Here is a 17216-nt window from a genome sequence, read left to right as displayed (position 1 = left end):
CTGTAAAACGTGACCGGTCTCAGCTTCGCAGCTGCTCTTGACCACATGCGCAGTGGAATAGACCATGTACCTCCCAGCGAAGGCGACAGCTTGGCAGAAGGAAAGGGACAAGTACACACACTTTGAAAAAAAGTAGGTGTATGCTATGGTGAGGTCTCAGCAAATGAGATGAGACAGGGCCGCATGGGCACCTCGAAATGGAGGTTCGCTGTAGGAATACGCAGCGGGGCCCCTCAGGGCCCCTGATCACGAACATTGTGTAGATACGGAAACTGCGTGGATTATGAACTTTTGGTAAGTCCGGTCCACTCTGGGACCGTGAAGTACGGTGTTTTAGGTTTTAACGCTTTCTCACCTACTTGAATGCACAAACAAAGCACTGAGTGGCACTCACTTGTGTTGTCACCATCTTGCAGATGCGGAACTGTTCTTAGACGCTGCATGCAAGACTGTGCGGCTGTCTCGTTCTGAAGGATTGCTTTTCTATGGGGCGTATAATACGTATGAAGATGCTGCACCCCTTTCAGCGTCTGTAGCTGTCCCACCACAGCAGTGAACAGGAACGGCTGCAGTTGAAGCGGGAAAGCTGCGAGTACCGTCGACATGTGCATTGAGCTTGCAGACGATGGGGAGGAAGAAGCGCCACAATACATGGGGGGGACACCACAACGGCAGCGTGGAAGGCACCAGCGGCGACATCAGCGCTACTGCCTGCAGCCATACACAAAGTGGCGACTCCAGCCCACAGAACCATGCCAGGGCTGCGGAGGCCACTACGGCTAGTGCCAGAGTGGTAGAGAATGCTGGGAGCATGCCACGTACCATCAGCAAGAGCAGCAGGAAACGTGGCTCCTGCGGTGACACAGATAGCGACGACGAGATTAACATCAACAACAGTAGCCGCAGAAGCAGCCGAAGCACAAATGGCATCAGTGCCATCTTTCTGAGTGATACGCTGATTCGCGAATTGGTATTCGAGGACTTTTCCCGTGCCTCTCCATGGGAGATGTTGCAGCACGAGCTCTCGGTCACTATTGGCCGTTTCCCCATTGTTGCTGCTCGCCGGCGTTACCTACGTCAAGTCGCAGTTGCAAATGCACAATCAATGGTGCCAGAATCTGGTGTTCCACATACTGGCGCAGGCATGCACATACCTGAAGAGAGCCATAGCAGCTGGCACGCCTGCGCAGTACCGCCTCTGCAGATTTCCTGCCAGTGCCTGTCACCGAAACAACAGCAAGAACAGCGACGCTGTGCGATATCTCTGCAGCAGTTCGCCCCTCTAGTGCTTCAGACTGTTCTTTGCACTGCACAGCATCTTAAGCATGCTCTAGACCTCTCCCAAACAGAACAGGGGCAATTGTTGAGAGTCACATATACGTGCGCTGCGCCTTTTCCGGAGCTCTGCTGCACTTGCATTGACAAGAATAGCAGCGATGCTGCTCTACACTCAACTCTAGAGGAACAGCGGTTTGCAGAGGACCATGGCATCTCGAGGTCCGCGGTAGCCAGCAACTTATACGACAGCAGCGGCGATGAAGAGCTGCGCTGCGGCACTTGCGCCGCGTGTATTCTTCGATGGGAACAACTCTTCCCCAGCCGCGCATCATTTGTGCAGCGCAACTTTGGTGGTGAGTGACTTGCATGCAAATCAAAAGCCTAGTGAGATGCCACACTCATGGCACAGGATCCCCTCTCTTTTTTGTGTGTACTACCCGTTGGCTTCAGTTTCGGAGTTCTTGCTGGTCGAAGCTATACGCCAACCTATTGGCACAGCAACAGACGGGAAGCATGATACAGCAGTAGCACCAGGAGCGTCTACTGGCTCACTGCGCGTTCCAAAGCACGCAGCGAGGGCGGCCCTTGCAGCCCTTGGACTGGCGTCACGCGCAGTGCAGTACTGCCCATACGACTGCACAGAAGATCAACTGGATCAAATCCAGCTGCATCAGACTCTAAAACGGCTGCCCATGTTCTTCCTGCACTTACCGCTACACGAGGATTGCATCGGCTCTCAGGTTTTGCAGTCCCAGAGGAACAGAAATCCAGCTCACGCAGTGAATTCAACAACAGCGCTGCCCGTTGTCGTGACAGGCAAGACAGAACAGAGTGAAGAAGAAGCACCCAGCGACGCCACCGAAACAGGACCACTTTTCATCAGGGAGTATGAGTCTCGTTCTCTCAATTCTACATTTGCCTTTTGCGACGCGACAAGTAAGTTTACTTAGGAGGCAAGTGCAGTCTTGCGACTGTGCGTACCCAGCCAAAACTCCAGCTTCTTCTTCCAGTATTTGCTTTCTGCAGAATTCCTTCATTTGCTTCTGCCTCAACTGGGCGCTAAGATGAGTTCGAATATGCAAAATCAAGAGAGGCACCACATATTATCCTTGCTACAGCGATTGGCGGTCGCAGCACAATACACGTACTATCTCCCTAGCCCTTGGCATCATACGTGGCCCGCTGATTACGAAGACACGCATACAACAGCAGCTCTTCAACTCGTCCCCGAAGACTGGTGGTTGGAGCAGTCACAAAGCACTTGCGGTAAAGGTAATGACGGCAGCAGCGACTGTGCCGGGATCAACAGAAGCATTATAAGCGGATGGCATGAAGTCGCTGCAGGCGCTGCAGCTCCGCTTGCTGGCTTGGACAGCAGTGTTGCGCTTTCAGCAGACACCCTGCTGCAGCTGCTTCTATTGCAGGTGTGTCCCCTACAGGATCTACACGTAATCTGGTGTTCTCCATTCCGGCCCCTACGGGACTTCTGGTGCAGCAGCCACAGAAGAACTAGGCCGCTTGCTGCCGCATTTGACTGCCGGCTGAGGCTGACCCTGCATCAATCAGTATTCGGAGCTTATGAGAACTTTCTGGAGCGCCACAACCAAAAAGTAACGGCGGAGCAGCGGCTGTACTCCCTGTGCTTCCTGCAAAGTGACGAATGGCGGCAGTGCTGCGGCATTACGAGTCGAATTCACCAGCTGAGCGTTCTGCTGATCGCCTGTAGCAACAACAACAGCAATAGCAAGGCTATCAACCAGGACCCCTTTGTATCACTAAGCCCAGATATCATTCAAGATATCGAGCGCAGTAGAAGCCGGCACAGGCAGCGCTTCAGCATGCGCTCTGTTGGGGATAAAGCTGCAAGCAAGCGCAGCAGAAGAAATGCCGGCCCCAACGACAGCAGCGTATGCAGCGGCAGCAATGACACGAGCGATGATAGTACTACACAAGAAACGAGAGCAGCGGCTATTGAGGCAAAAGTGCAACAGCTGTTCAGACCTATGACGCGACAGCAGCAGCTGCTAATACATGAACAGCAGGCCAAGCGACTACTTTTGACTGGTAGCAACAAATGCCTTCAATGCAGTTGCTGCAGCAGTGCCTGCAGTTGCTGTGGGCTCGACTTGGCATTCGGCCTCCTTTGGGGCAGTAGCAGCGGTAGCAGTTTTTTCGCTGAGCTGGCGCTTTTTGCAGGGGAGCAACAGAGGCTTGACCTGCTGCAGGAGTTCTGGCGGAAAGTTGTAATGCAACTTCGCTGGATGTGGGACAGGGGGCTGCTGCTGCCACGTGTGGTTTCCGGCATAACTGCGGCAGTGGCTACAGCGTGCGCAGCATCTCCAGCAGATATTGTAAATGAGAGCCAGCCGAGGAGCGCTTTAGCAGCAGGAGGTGGCATTTCTTGCTGTCCTGATGGCCCAGCAGCACTGCCGGACTTCTGCTGCTGCTCGTTACAACAGCTAACGCAGCAGCTGAATTGTGCGGTGCAGCAGCAGCGCTTGCAGTGGCTGTTGCAGGATAAGCCCGAAGAGCAGCAGCAGCAGCCGTTTGAATCTCTCCGTTTTGTGCTGCCTCCACCTCCAGGTCTGGCCGACCTCCACGAGCCCATCATCCCAATTCTTCCCCCAATCACAGAGGCAAGCTTTTCTGTATAGGAACGAAATGCGTACCGGGTAGTTTTGGTGTATCAATGAGTAGTTGGTGCACGGTCATAGAGTTAATGATCTAGATAGCGTACAACGCTTGCCTTGTTTGCTTGTCTTTTGCTTTACAGAGCACCCTCGACATGCATACAGCTCTTTATAGAGAGCGGAGAAATACAGTTGCAGTTGTGCGAGACATTTTTAAGAAGCACTGCGAAGCATTATTGAAGTTGTCAAACAAAGAAACGTTCCGACCTGAGTGCGGCACAATATGGTGGCAGCACTGTTTCGCCGGCCTCCCATGCAGTGTGGAGCAGTTGCTGAAGCAGCGACAACGGCTGCTACTGCAAAGGGAAGCAGCACGTTCGGCCGCTGCAGCAGCAGCAAGTTCTGTGGCAAACATGGCGAATGCGGTGCATCAGGCAGCTAGGGCTGCTACTAACGCTGCAATTACTGCTGCAGGCACCGCTACATCGAGTTCTACAGAAGACGCAAGAGAAGAACAGAATGAGGAAGAGCAGCCTTTTCCTAATGGGGACAAGCAGCAGCAGTTTTTTAATTGCTTGGTGGGCGTTTGTGGCTGGCAGTCGGCATTACATGCAGAAACCTGTTCAAATTCCCTTTGACAGCACTCAACTGTTTGCCGGCCGTCTCAGTGCCTAGCCCATCGCAGCTATTCTCTAGATGATTTCGTGCTGTGACATTCTACTTGCTACAGGTCGAAGGGGAAGTGGCACTGCATGGCCTGGAGTCCCTCACGGCCCCGGATTTTTTGGGTCAGATTTTGCGGATACTTGTGGCTTCGCTAGCTGAACGGTGCCGACTTGCTTGCGCATGCGTTTTAGTCGGCAGTGGTTCCCACGAAAGCAAACGCTGTAAATTCACTCCAGGGGTGGTTGCGGCGTGTTCTGGGCATTCGGGCACCTACAGCAATGACCGCTGTAAAGGGCGATTTTTCCCTTGCCACATTCCTGCTATGCAGGCTGCCGCAGACGAACTCCAGCGGCATGCAGTTGCGCATGCAGCAACGACAGCTGCTGCTCGTTCCAGTGACGGGCTGGCGTGGGTGCCACCTGTTGCGCTTCTTGCTGCTTGCATGCGGTGTGAGTTCATGCTTTCTGCTGGCGCGGGGCTTTGCAGAGTGCTTGGCACAGATCCTTCCGCTCTAGCAGTGGTAAATCGGGCATTGCAGCTGCTGCTACACCGTTTGCAGCAACAGGGAAACGCTGCAGAAACAGCGGGGAGTACCTGTACAAGAGAAGCAGACGAAGACAGCCAGAAGGGAGGAAAGGTGCTGGAGTCAGAATGCGACATACTAGTGCCAGTACTGTCCTGCAGTGAGAAACGTGCACTGCAGCGAGTCCTTCACCGTTGCAGTGGCACTGCGGAGACTTCTCTAGATGCATCATCACGATCCGGTGTTCCCCCTAGGGATTGCGTCCTCCCATGGCCGCCGTTTGCCGAAGAATACGTCTTTTTGTTGCTGCCATGTGCATCTGATGGAGTGCAGCAGAAGCAGCAGCAGAAATGGCGGTTTTACTGCAGGGAGCAGCATGGCGACAGAGCCTTTGCAGTAGCCCAAGAGCGATGCTTTCAGTAGAGATTCCTTGCTTAACTGAAGGCTGAAAAATGCACCAAAGCAGTGCGTTACTTGGCCAACAGATTTTAATGAGCTGCTTAGACGACGCGTAGAGCGCAGAACACAATGAAGTGGCGCATTTCCATCTTTACTCCAGTAGAGGCAGCACGATGTGGCGGTCCATAGTGTTACTCACTATGTGCTGTTGTTAAGCTAACACTCCTATTCCCAGCAGCTCCTGCCATGTTGGCCAAGAGTACACGAGAGAATTGGAAGCTACTTGTCATGAGTTGCTTCAAGGGGAACCCTACGACTGCGCGCCAGCAAAACAAGTGAGCGCATGCCGAGCGGAATGCGGTTGAGCCCACCCAGTGCAAGCTCAGCGCCTCCCTGAGTGGACCGCTTAGCTCAGCTTGTTGGTTTAGTCTCGAACGGTTGCAGGTTCCGCTAGTTGTGTCGACCTGGTGACCCTGTGGGAAATATCGTAATTACGAAAAATTCGTCGGTTTCTGCTCAGCTACCTCAGCAGAGTGCTTAAAATTAGGGACTCGGAGGAGTGAAGTCCACGCAGGAGCATGCAGATACGAGGTGGCATATCTTTCGGACTTGCTTCAGCATAAAAAGCTCGAACGCGCGCTATGGAATCTGTTGAGTTGGGCTTGTACGTGATTTATGCCTATATCCTTTGCAGCCTGGCGTCTTACCTGCTTGCATGTGGCTGTAAGATTGTGGATCAGCCTCCTACCGGCGTCCGCTCTCATGTCATGGATTAGCGAGAGAGCCATGGAGAGCACTGGTCCCGTTGATGCTCAGTTACCAACAGGTTGATGTGGATTTAGGTTGAGGGTAGAAGTCACGCACAGTGCGCACGCTGTCCCGCTGTAGACCCAGCAAGTGCATTCCTTTGGGCCCTTACGTACTCTATATTTCCGGCGTGTTCTGATGAAAATTGAAAGTTAACTGATTTTTCTACATCAATAGCCTGTATGGGGCAGCACATACCTTGTTTTCTCAAGAAGTTGAGAAATGCATAGATAAGCCACATTGCGTTAAATTGTATGAGGCCCAACGTCAAACCTCCGAAGCATTTGACGTTATTGATTGTCGATTATTATAGTGTGCTGACTTCACGGCGCAAAAGGCCAGCGCAGTTTGGGTAGGAGGATAGTCTAGACGGCTTGGGCATCTACCTATCAAGCTACTGGCCCTGTTTCAGTACGTTTCGCTGGACAAAAAGAAACAAAACCTCCTATTGTTGCCTTGATTCAGGAAGGCCGTGTATTATGCATGAAATGTTTTCCGAGCAGTTGCATCCACTCGTTGCACACATTCGGCAAAGTGTCTCCCCTGCCAGCAAGCCGCACAGTGCGGGCTGCTTGAAGCCTCTCGGAACAGTGGACATCTATGGGACTCCACCGGCATTTTCCCCATGTGGACCTCAACAGTTGGCGCTTCCTGTTATATAAATAGCTCAAGGTACTGCTTCGATAGGCGAATCCAGGGGAATTCACAGTTCTCGGATATTTGGTACTAATGCCCCACCTGTATGCGTGGGCTATCTCCCTACATCGGGCTCGGTGAAGCACGCGGTCCAAGCCGTTGCTTCTTCTTTTCTAACCACTATGCGTCAACTTAAGCCTACTCCATTCTCGGGATTCTGCTACGCCTGCGACGACTTTCACTTCACGCCACCACATCTAGAGTGTGACGACGCCCACGCCCTATGAATTCTGTGCGTGGCCATGTAGTCACTTGTCTCGGCTAGTCGCTTATCTCGGCTATTACAACGGATTGCGACTTGCAGTTTGCGTTTAGTTCTAAGTTAAGGCTAGATATAGGTGAAGAAGTACTTAACGTAGGCACTGCACCAGAAAGTAGCGCATTTGCCTCTACACGTAGCGCATTTGCCTCCACACAGCCACAGTTAACGCATTAATTCTACCTCTCCAAGCTAGGCCAAATAAACAAAAAACGGAACGGCAGTACTATTTACATAGCAAAATGCTATTTACGCATGCTGCTTCTCATGTTTCTGCATACATAAATTAAAAACGTGCACCTCATGACGCGTGCAACGGAACTGCACGAAAAATGACTTCCTATAGTAAGAATACACCCAAAGGCAGGTCAGCGAATGCCTCTTCCGCTCATAAGCTCTCATGGCAACTCCCCCTTTCGCTTAGCGTTGAAAGCTCCTAAGTCGCCTAAAACTCTTTTTCAATCTTCCGTGAGAGCAAGCGCATAGGCAAGATTCATCACTACGAGCAGAAGCTTAATTGTCAGCAGCAATCATCTAGTTGTGGGGTCCTCATTGCGGTGAGAAAGCTCTTCTTGCCGATCAGCCCTTCCAACACACCACAGCGCGATAGCAAACAAACCCTGAACACGCCGATAAAGCGCACCACAGCAGAACCCGTGAGCTGTGCACGAACTGACGAGTGGAGAAGCAGAAAGCAATCATCATCGGCAAAAAAGAAACAACTTCTAGGGCTCACTCGCAATGAAGTAACCCGAACAATCTATAGACTTGCAGAAGAGGAGTGTGAGGAGGCAGCTGAAGCACTTCCTCATCCACCAGCACAGAGATGTCAACGCAAACCTGAAAACCAGAAGCGGTGCTCTGCCCCGCTGCTATTGCTACTGAGTCTATAGCTCTGTCTGTTTCCGTTGCTGTAGTTACCAACTCGGATGGGTGTGAGACACAAGCCAACTGTTGCATCTCCATTTCTACCCCAGCATACTTGCTGCTGCTGCTGCCCACTGTTGTTGCTCCTGCTGTCTGTGACGTTGGCGTGTCCTGTACATCTGCAGCCTGCCCGGCTGTTGCTGCTACTGCTCTTGTGAGAATTCTCAGATGGCCATCTGCTGCCAAACGTAGTAGCGGGATGGACTGAAGAAGAGTCCCATCTTCACTTAGGAAAAGGAGACAGGCACAGGACCTCAAGGCCTTCTCGTGCTGCTCCTGTTGTTGCTTTCGTTGTTGTTGGTGTGGGGATACGTTGCCTGCGTTGGCTGATGCCATCGAACGGAAGGCATAAAGAGAAACCAATGTGTGCGCGTGGACCAGAGGATGCTTTAGCTGCAAGAGATGCTGCAGCAGCGAACGCAGCTGCCACGCGCGCAGATAACCGCAGAGGCGTTTGTTGCTTCGCGACAAAACCACAGGAAATCCGTGGAAGGAGCAGCTGCAGTGAATCAGACACAACCATGCAAGCCTGGCACTGCAGTCCCTGCTACAAACAATAATATCCCTAGCCAGTACGGGGACATGGTTGCTGCTGCTATGGCCGAAACTCAGATCCCGTAACCTTATGGCTGTTATGCTCTCAGATCCCGTAACCTTATGGCTGTTATGCTTTCCACGGCCTTGTGATGTACAACTTGGGGAGTGTGCTTTGCAGTACTTGTCGGCCAGAGCTTTGAGCCCTGCTAGTGTGGGAGTTTCTTCCACTGATAGCACCTGCAGTTCCCTTGTCATCGCCTCAGCAGCAGTCAGGCCGTCAAAGCAAACCTGCATATCAGGTATACGTAAAACGCAAAAAGTGGGAAAGGTCTCTATAGATAGCACCGGGCAACAACAGTATTAGTATCATTTTTAGCTAGAGGTAACATTCACAACGTGAGCGCCCTGGTGGTAGCAGGAATACATGAACAACAGCCAGGAAATGCACATGGCACTGTTCCTGTAGCTTACTTGAGTCTCATGGAAGAAGTACGGTTGCCTTTTAAATCGAATTAAGGCAGCGTAAAACCCCCCTTGTTGTGTCCTGGCACTGAGGAGTTTCGCGATGGCAAGAGAAAGCAGGAAGGGGAGAGCCAGAGCAGCTGAGGTCTTGGTGACTTCTATGAGGATAACAATCAAGGCTATGTTGGTTTGCGTTACTCCTCCCAAAAAAGAGACAGCTCCAACTAAAGCATATGCTCCAGGACTTGCAAAAGTTTCAGAAAGAGATGACGTGTAAAAGAGAGGGCGCAAACGCAGCATCAGCAAACCCATCAGCCGACCGTATGATGCCCCTATCTGGATACACACAATTGCATTTTCATTGAAAGTAAACTACTTTAGCGGTCCACAAGCTCCACCGTCATATCAGCACAATGGACCGAAAAATATGTGCAGCGAAAGGCAGGTAGATTTAAGAAAACTTGATAGAGCCAATCGGATCAACGCCACAACAAGCAGAAACACAGGGAGACGCCTGGTGACAAAATCGAGACGAGAGAGGAGTTGGCTCAAAATGGTGACAAAATCGAAACAAAGAAAGGAGTTGGCTCAAAATGCGTGGCACCTATCCCAACGTTGCCTGCAACTGCAATCGCCTTCCAAAGCCCTCAACTTCACCTGGCAAACCCAAGGCACATGGCATATAGTCCCTGTGAATTTCGGCTGACCGTCAGAGCTGGAATAAAGATGCCGGCTGGCACCATAAGGCCGAAGGAAAAGATCGTCAACACGGTTTTGAAAAACAAGACGCAGCAGAGCTCAACTGCGAGGGCTCCATCCACTCGATACGCGTCAGACAGGGCGGGACCCTGACCGTTACTGCCATCGCTGTTGCTACTGCTACTTGCAGTGCCTCGGACACACATGTCCAAGGGATCGGCAGATGCGTCCGCACTGCACCGCGAAAACAAATTTTCTGAAAAAAAAGTTCAAATCCAAATTTTAAACAGTTACATATCACAACTTATTGATGCCCCAGACCCTAAAAGTACTACAGGATGAAGCCAATGAAGAGCAAGCCTTAAGTAGCGGGCTTGCCATGATTCCCTACTCCGAAATGTGTGTGTGTCAGTTCACTTTCTCATGCCCCCCATCAAAATCTAGGAATACTCAGCTGCTGCCTACCCAAAAGGACCGCTGAGGTGTGCTTCATCATTGGGAGTGAGTAGTTGGTGACCGCCGAGATAGCCGCGACAATTGCAGCCTCTTTGATTGGGCTGCATGTACTTTGCAGCAGCACCTTGTGAATGCGCAACCATTTCATGCAGAGCCTCACAAACACTGGGCCCAGTAATCCCCCCAAAACCCCCAAACAGGCGAAGGGAATCAGCTCCCAAAATCCGTAAGTGCTGCGGCAGGCCACAGAATAGTCAGAGTGAAGTGATTGGTGTTCATAGACAGCCTCAATCAGTGCGCATATATAGTCTAGTGTTAACACCGCTAGTCCAAGCCTGGCCACGAAACTATTGTCTTCAGATGCGCTGCTTACAAGGTATATCTCGTGGACTGAAACAGTGTAGTCGCAGCCATAGGATCAAGGCTACCAAAGGCATGCATTGTAATCGCAGCAGCGACGCAACAACAGCAGCAAATCCAAAGCGTTCTCTGGGCCCCAGATGATTCTTTACTTGGTCTGAGCCCAACCGCTCCGAGGCCGCCCCCCATTTCTTCAAAAGCAAACAAGAGTCCCCCAATGGGTGCAGAGAATGCGCAACCAACTCCTGTGAACAGCCCTCAAACCTAGTACTCAAGACATTTAACTCTCTGGAAAATATTCTCAAACCGCAACTGGAAGGATCTAGGCGTCAACATGGTTCAATGTAGCATTGGTGAAACCCGTGAAAGGTTCATGCTCCTACCCGCTGCACATGCTGCAAGAAGAATTGCATTGAGGGGCTCGTCGGGGTCCCGAGTTTTAAGGGGGAAACCTGTTGCCGTCGTAGGACTCGCAGGCAGACTACACAGTTTGACAATTTCTGTATTTTCTTCTTCGGCGGCTGTGGTTGGATTTGACGCCACGATGTGGCCAGCCCGGAGTGCTGATACACGCCGACATAGTGAACTACAGACGCCTGCAACGCGAGATCTAACCTGCCGGTATACCCGAGGAACCGCCACTGTAGCGCGCCTACAGGTCTTGAGGAGCAGGAATCCCAAACAGCAGGCAATATGAACCATGGGCCCTTCTTTGCCTAAGGAGAGGCCGCTGCCCACTGCTAGAGATAGGGTAAGAAGTTTCACCGCCAACACCCGAGGAGAAAGAAAGCTGCTGTCTCTAAATCCGCTCATAAATACCTTTGCGTCGGCTATGCCTTAAGCGCAAGCAAAACGCAATAACGGGAGAATATTTGCGTAACCAGGAGTGACACGACACTAGAGAATGATACAGCAGTAAGAAGGCATGAAGATACAAGAAGAAGCGGAAAAGTAAATGAAGAGGAAGGAAGGTGTGAATATCCGGCACGAAATAATATTGAAAAGATGTAGAGATGTGGGCGGACGTAGCCGCGGCGAAGGGTGTAAATCCCGCGAGTGCATGTGTGGAAAGAGCAAGCAGAAGAAAATAGGAAAGGTTAACGATTTGCAAAGCAAGGACAAATGGTCGTCCCCAAAACAATTACAAGCAGGTAAGACTTCTGCTAGCAAAAGGGGTAAAAGAAGTACCAAACAAGCCACAGAAGGTGTCAATCAATCGCACTCTTCCGCTGTTTCCCGCATACCCTACATCCTAAACCTCTTCCGTTTACCGCCACACCCTACCCCTCACCCGATCCTGCAGCTTGCGGTGCGAAGGCAGTTACAGCAGCAGCAGCAGCAGTAGCAGAGCCGACTGAGACGAGAAAGAAGCCAAAGAAGTTGACGAAGTCTCCTGTGAGACCCTCAGCCCCAATGAGCGAATTCCACGAACGCCAGGGCCCCTCGCCGGCAAAACCCTTCGGCACGCCTGCAAGGCATCCACTTGAAAACAGTAGTCGCAGCAGAAGCTGTGGCAGTAGCGTGATATCACTGGCTCATGAGGTGTTACAGCATTTGACTGCAGCCCTTCAAATGCAGAAAAGGGAGTTGTAGCTACACACAAATTTCCAAGGCCCTGGATTCCCAAGGTAAGTTTCACGGCTACGAGCTGTTCTCGTTCTTACTCATGAGCCTTCAGAAGTGAATCATGGCAGAAGCCAGTTCGGAAGTCTGCAATAACCTCCGAGCTCAGTTGTATGTACACCGCAGCTGCAGCTGTTGCTATGCCCGTAGCTGCTGAAAGAATCCAAATTTTTAGTTTTGCTGCTTGTGCTGCTGCGAGCTGTAATAGCTGCAGCAGAAGCAGCAGGTGCTGCAGCAGCTGCTGCAGCAGAAAGCCAGGAGCAGCGGCAAGACATCTCAGTAGCAGCCGCAGCTGCTGCCCAATATCGCGCTGCTGCTGCTGCCAGTTGCTTCTCCTGGAAAAGAATAACTCCCAGAGAGGTGCCTCTCCATGTTGCTGTCGTTGTTCTTGCTCTTGAAGGGGCTGTCGCTGCTGCTGTAGCTCTACTGAGCTCCCTGTTTCCACTTTGTCGGCTTGCGCCTTATGGAATGGCAGCAGCAATCTTTCGCTTTGCTGCTGCTCTTCCTTCTGCTCCTGAAGCAGCCCGCACCCTTCACTTAGTTCCTGACTTTCTCCCTGTTGTTGCTGTTCCTGCCTCTCCGTGACAAATGATGGCTGTTGCAGAAACTCCGCATCTGGAGTCCACTGCGACGATGCTTTCATCTCTGCTTCCGCTGTTGGTAGCTTTGCTAACGCAGCATTTCGTTGCTGGAGCGCAAAGTCCCTTTGCTACAGCAAGTTAGTTCGGCTGCCGGTCATATTATCCTTGCTGCTGTTGCTGCTTCCGCGGCTTGTGCCGCAGGAAGCGCTGGTGGCAGCTACTCACAAGGCGAAAGGTAAAGCCCTAAGTGCTTTAATAGAGCAAACCCATCCACGTGGACGACACCTGCCGCCGTATTTGCTGCTTCTCCTGTCGCCGATCACTACTGGCCCACGGAGACGCAAATGTTGAATTTACCGCCAGAAGCTGCACCTGCTGATGTGGCTATCCTGTCCTCGCAGTATCCAGCCTTAGCGTTTTATCAAATATCCTCAACTGCTGTAGATGCTGCCGTTACCGCGACCGTCGGCCCTCGTCCCAAGTGTCGTCTCTGTCCCAAGCAGTGTTACGCCTTAATTTCCTTCTACTTATTTGGAAATATCTTCTAGTATGCACGATAAAATCTTAAACCTTCGGGTTACTGTTACGGCTGCTCCGACAGGAGCAGGAGGACGAGCTGCCGAGGCAGCAGCGGCTGTTGGTATTGCGATGTTAGGTTGCTTGGTACTATGATTTACAGCTAGCATCCCCTGGTCCATTTCATCTTTAATTGATTATTCAGCAAGCACTATATTTTAATGGCAAAATATCAGCGCTTGCTTCCCGGCGAACTTGCGGGGTGTTGGCTCTACGACAATCATCGTTCTCTGGACAGCTTGTCTCTCCAGAGTTGCAAAACTAGCATGACTGTTTTCCCGTGACTAAACACATTCATCTGAGCATTCAGCAGTTTTTCTTGGTATTTATTGATTGCTCTTCTCTGGAGGCAATTACAAAGAAGCTACCTAGCCTGCAGTTCGTCTACAGGTGTCTTGCGGACCTGAGTTATGCGAACATTGCATCCGCTAGAGCACAATCAATTTGTCTTGAAGGTTCATATAAATATGATTTTTTGATAGGCTTAGAGAGCTTAAATTTCAGTTGGGCAGTACGATCTGCTCAAGCTTGGAGAAGGATGGGATCCTGCCATACTGAAACCTGCAAATATTACTACATGCACCAGAATATCTGCGAATTCAGCAAGGGCACTTTTATTTCGCTATGGATTTAGCCTTCCCAGTTTTAAAACCTGTAACTTTGTGCCTGGTGCTCCTGCTGTGTGCTACTGCGCAACCAACGGCTCAGTCGAGCTTATCCTACGAAGGTCTGGGCCAAGCGGTAATAGAGTTAGAAGGATACTGTTGATTTTCAGAACAGTCAAAGGAGAGGACTGTTGTGTTTTGGGATGTAGCTAATGGTTTCGGCCAACCAACTACGCGAGATGAAGTACAGCGTTGAGCTTCAGAAGAAATTTCTGGGAATTAGGCGTACGAATTTCAGCTTCCTGCCTTGAAATTGCCACGCAGGCGTCTCCTATTATGCCGTGCCTCTTCAAAGTAACGCTTCTTAAAATCTTTCAAGAATGTACGGTGCTGGCATATATGCAACTGCTCTCGGGATTCCTATAAGCAATTACATTTGGCATGAGACGAGCTCCAAAATAATTTGGCGCAACACATTCGGAAAAGCGTGCACGCCAGAGCCACGATCAGGCTCATCAGAGAGAAAAATACGGGTTGTGTGCCACCTTTATTGTAGTCCCTTTTTGTAGTAGCTCTATGAGGGTATTCAGGAGCTTCGCCGCGCCCCAACACATCTATAGCAGCGCATCATCTCTTTGAAATGCCGCTGGGTCTCTCAGTAAGTAGAATGATCAATGCGGCTCATCAGATCTGCAGTCAGAGTGGCCGCACCAGCTGTTAAGCTCGTGTTTAGGGGCGACCTCTCCGCTTTTCCGCATGCAGGCTGAACTACTATCCTGTGCATCAACCGTAGCTGATCACCTATTCAGCAGGGCGATATGTGCATTATATGCAATTACTCAGTGCTAGTACTGCTTTCAAGTCGAAATTCAAGGGCCGCCATTGCCATCAAAACCTACCCGCAGTAAAAGGTCTCCCCAACAGGTGACAGGTTCTCGTTCAATCGACTGGTGCACTGCGACATGCAGCACTTTGTCACAGTAATTGCCTGACAAGACACAGGCGTGGACTAGAGCGACTAAATAAAACCAAAGCAATACGCGCTCCTGCGCCTCTGTAGTCTCGGCTTTGGGGCGCCTATTCGACAGATTGCAGCCAACGAGTGGCAAGAAGGCCGCCAGAGAGATTCAACTGGCTTTGCGAAGATTGTTGCGAGAGGGAAAGGCATCACTGCAGCGGAGACCATGGAGAGCTAGGTAGCTTATCTAACGCTCAATCTTTGCAGGGTCCTGACGAAAGGCGGCACCGTCAGAGTAGAGGACTGAAGGAAATCGCCGGTGGAATTTGTTGCAGTTCAAGGCCCATGGAGAGCAGCAGAAGAATAGTGGTGGAACTTATGGGGTAACTTAGACCTCTACCTTCATGATGGACCCGCAAAGGTCAACCAAATCTAGACAAGCAAAGGTGACAGCGGAAGTCGCCTTGCAACCGGTAGCGTGGCAGACATGGTGTGCTTCGAGTGCAACGGCAAGGGGCACTTGGGGAAAGACTGGCCCTCAAAAGAACTGAAGGTCCGCAGATTGGGCGAAACGCTGAAGAGGCGAGAGAGTAAAGGCCGCTGCACTAGAGTTTATGCCACTTTACGTAGCCCAAAACGACCGTAATGTGAAGAAGACAACGGCAATCGCACATATCAGGGGAGGGACAGACAACGGCAGCTTCTGGACGACAAAGCCTATGAATTGTGGGACAGGAACTTTCTAGGCTTCACCGAAAAGGTCGAGGGCTACTGTTTGCCGAATGACATGGAATTCTCCGCCAGCTGCTTGCAGAAGATGATAATATAACAACAGGGGGGATCTCTTCTGTTTAGGGGCTACAGCAGCGTCCACGGCGTGTTACAAAAGAGAAGCGGAGCTCAGTAGAAGTGGAACTTGCCACCGCGACTACTACAGTTTCCGTGTGGGCAAAGGAAGAAGACTATAAGCGCGAGAGGCCCCCGATACTGATGACCTCGAAACGAAGTCACTGCACAATGATGGCGCGAGCAATTGTGTATTGAATCGGCAAATGAGAGTGGAGGGATATTTTGCAGCGTGCCAAGAACACGTGCGCTTGCCTTCCATCTACGTGGACACGACTGTAAGGCGTTCGTGGACATGGCTGCACGGCGTGATGTCATGAGCCAATGCTGCCAGAGTGCGAAAACAGAAAGCTCTGGTGAGGCACGTTTGAAATGGGCCTTGAAGTGTTCACGTGAACAATCTGAAAAGAGAGCAACGAAGTATTAGCATCGACGAAGTATTAGCATGAGAGCCATTTGCGCTGAACATGAAAAGGACTTAGAATGAGAGCGAACCTATCTCGGCTGCATGCTCTCTCCAATAAGCAGAAGAGCGAGCTTACTCTTATGAAGAACACCGAAGGTCGCCGAATGGAGCTGGAGCTGCTTTTGAAGCAGTGGTCTGCTCGGCGAATTGCCGCGACGCAATGAGTTCACTGTTTGCTGTAAAGGCAAAAGAGTAGCGTGCAGGAAAGATGTAGTGCACAGGCACTACAATAGGGCTTGCTGGTGACCTATAGAAGATAACTAGCTGGTGACCTAATTGGATGTCACAATACTGAACGAGGACAGGACCCTCTTACTTGGATCGAAGTAAGGCAACTTGTCGGCGAATTAGCGTGTATACACTAGACGTGCCTGTAAATAGCCGGAGATTGGGGCTGGCAATAGCGCCGGCGCCGGTGCAGACCTCCTCCCCACAGGATCTAGGAGGCGAGAACCCCAAGTGGGGGGGATTTTGAGGACAATAGATTTTGAAAAACTATGAATAAATGTATTTCGTAATATTTGAATTATTGTTTAAAGGAAATGCGCCGAAGGTAGACAGTCATCGTAGGTCCCTACTAGAGGGGGCAGGTAGCAGCGTAGTCGCAGCAGTAGGCGCTGTGCACTACATTTGCGGGCTGTTCCGGGAATGAAATCTTTGTTCTTTCCGGAGTTGGGAGTAGAAATACTATGTTTCAATGATGCTCACCTAGATATCTTCGCTCGGTAAGGGATGCATCTCCGCAACGGACGCGTTATCGGCCCCACACCGCAGGAGACTTCTACAATGTCAGTCAACAAAAAGCCGAGCGGGACGCCAGCCCATCATCGCCACGCGACTCTGAAGCCCACTGTGGCAGACG

General features: G+C 51.1%; 3 protein-coding genes across 3 annotated transcripts; 2 read left to right on the top strand and 1 right to left on the bottom strand.

Annotated features, from left to right (window-relative positions):
• Positions 1-625: 625 nt before the first annotated feature.
• Positions 626-3932, top strand: ENH_00070330 (hypothetical protein, conserved; the record flags this gene model as incomplete). Its single annotated transcript, XM_013582533.1, is given in 3 exon segments — positions 626-1631; positions 1729-2225; positions 2229-3932. Coding segments are annotated over 3 exon segments (3207 nt in total).
• Positions 3933-4063: 131 nt separating this feature from the next.
• Positions 4064-5520, top strand: ENH_00070320 (hypothetical protein; the record flags this gene model as incomplete). Its single annotated transcript, XM_013582532.1, has 2 exons — positions 4064-4486; positions 4639-5520. 2 exons carry the CDS (start codon positions 4064-4066, stop codon positions 5518-5520), a joined length of 1305 nt encoding a protein of 434 aa, XP_013437986.1.
• Positions 5521-7778: 2258 nt separating this feature from the next.
• ENH_00070310 (voltage gated chloride channel domain-containing protein, putative) lies at positions 7779-12965 on the bottom strand (the record flags this gene model as incomplete). The annotated part of the gene is made up of 10 exons (XM_013582531.1): positions 7779-7878; positions 7995-8684; positions 8904-9010; positions 9194-9520; positions 9892-10139; positions 10349-10572; positions 10713-10944; positions 11083-11535; positions 11991-12181; positions 12364-12965. 10 exons carry the CDS (start codon positions 12963-12965, stop codon positions 7779-7781), a joined length of 3174 nt encoding a protein of 1057 aa, XP_013437985.1.
• Between the last annotated feature and the right edge of the window lie 4251 nt (positions 12966-17216).

Source organism: Eimeria necatrix, genomic scaffold (assembly GCF_000499385.1).
Source record: "Eimeria necatrix Houghton genomic scaffold, Enh_scaff681, whole genome shotgun sequence".
Lineage (NCBI taxonomy): Eukaryota > Apicomplexa > Conoidasida > Eucoccidiorida > Eimeriidae > Eimeria > Eimeria necatrix.
The sequence above is the reverse complement of the archived record's forward strand: the minus strand, read 5'-3'. Positions and strand labels throughout refer to the sequence as shown.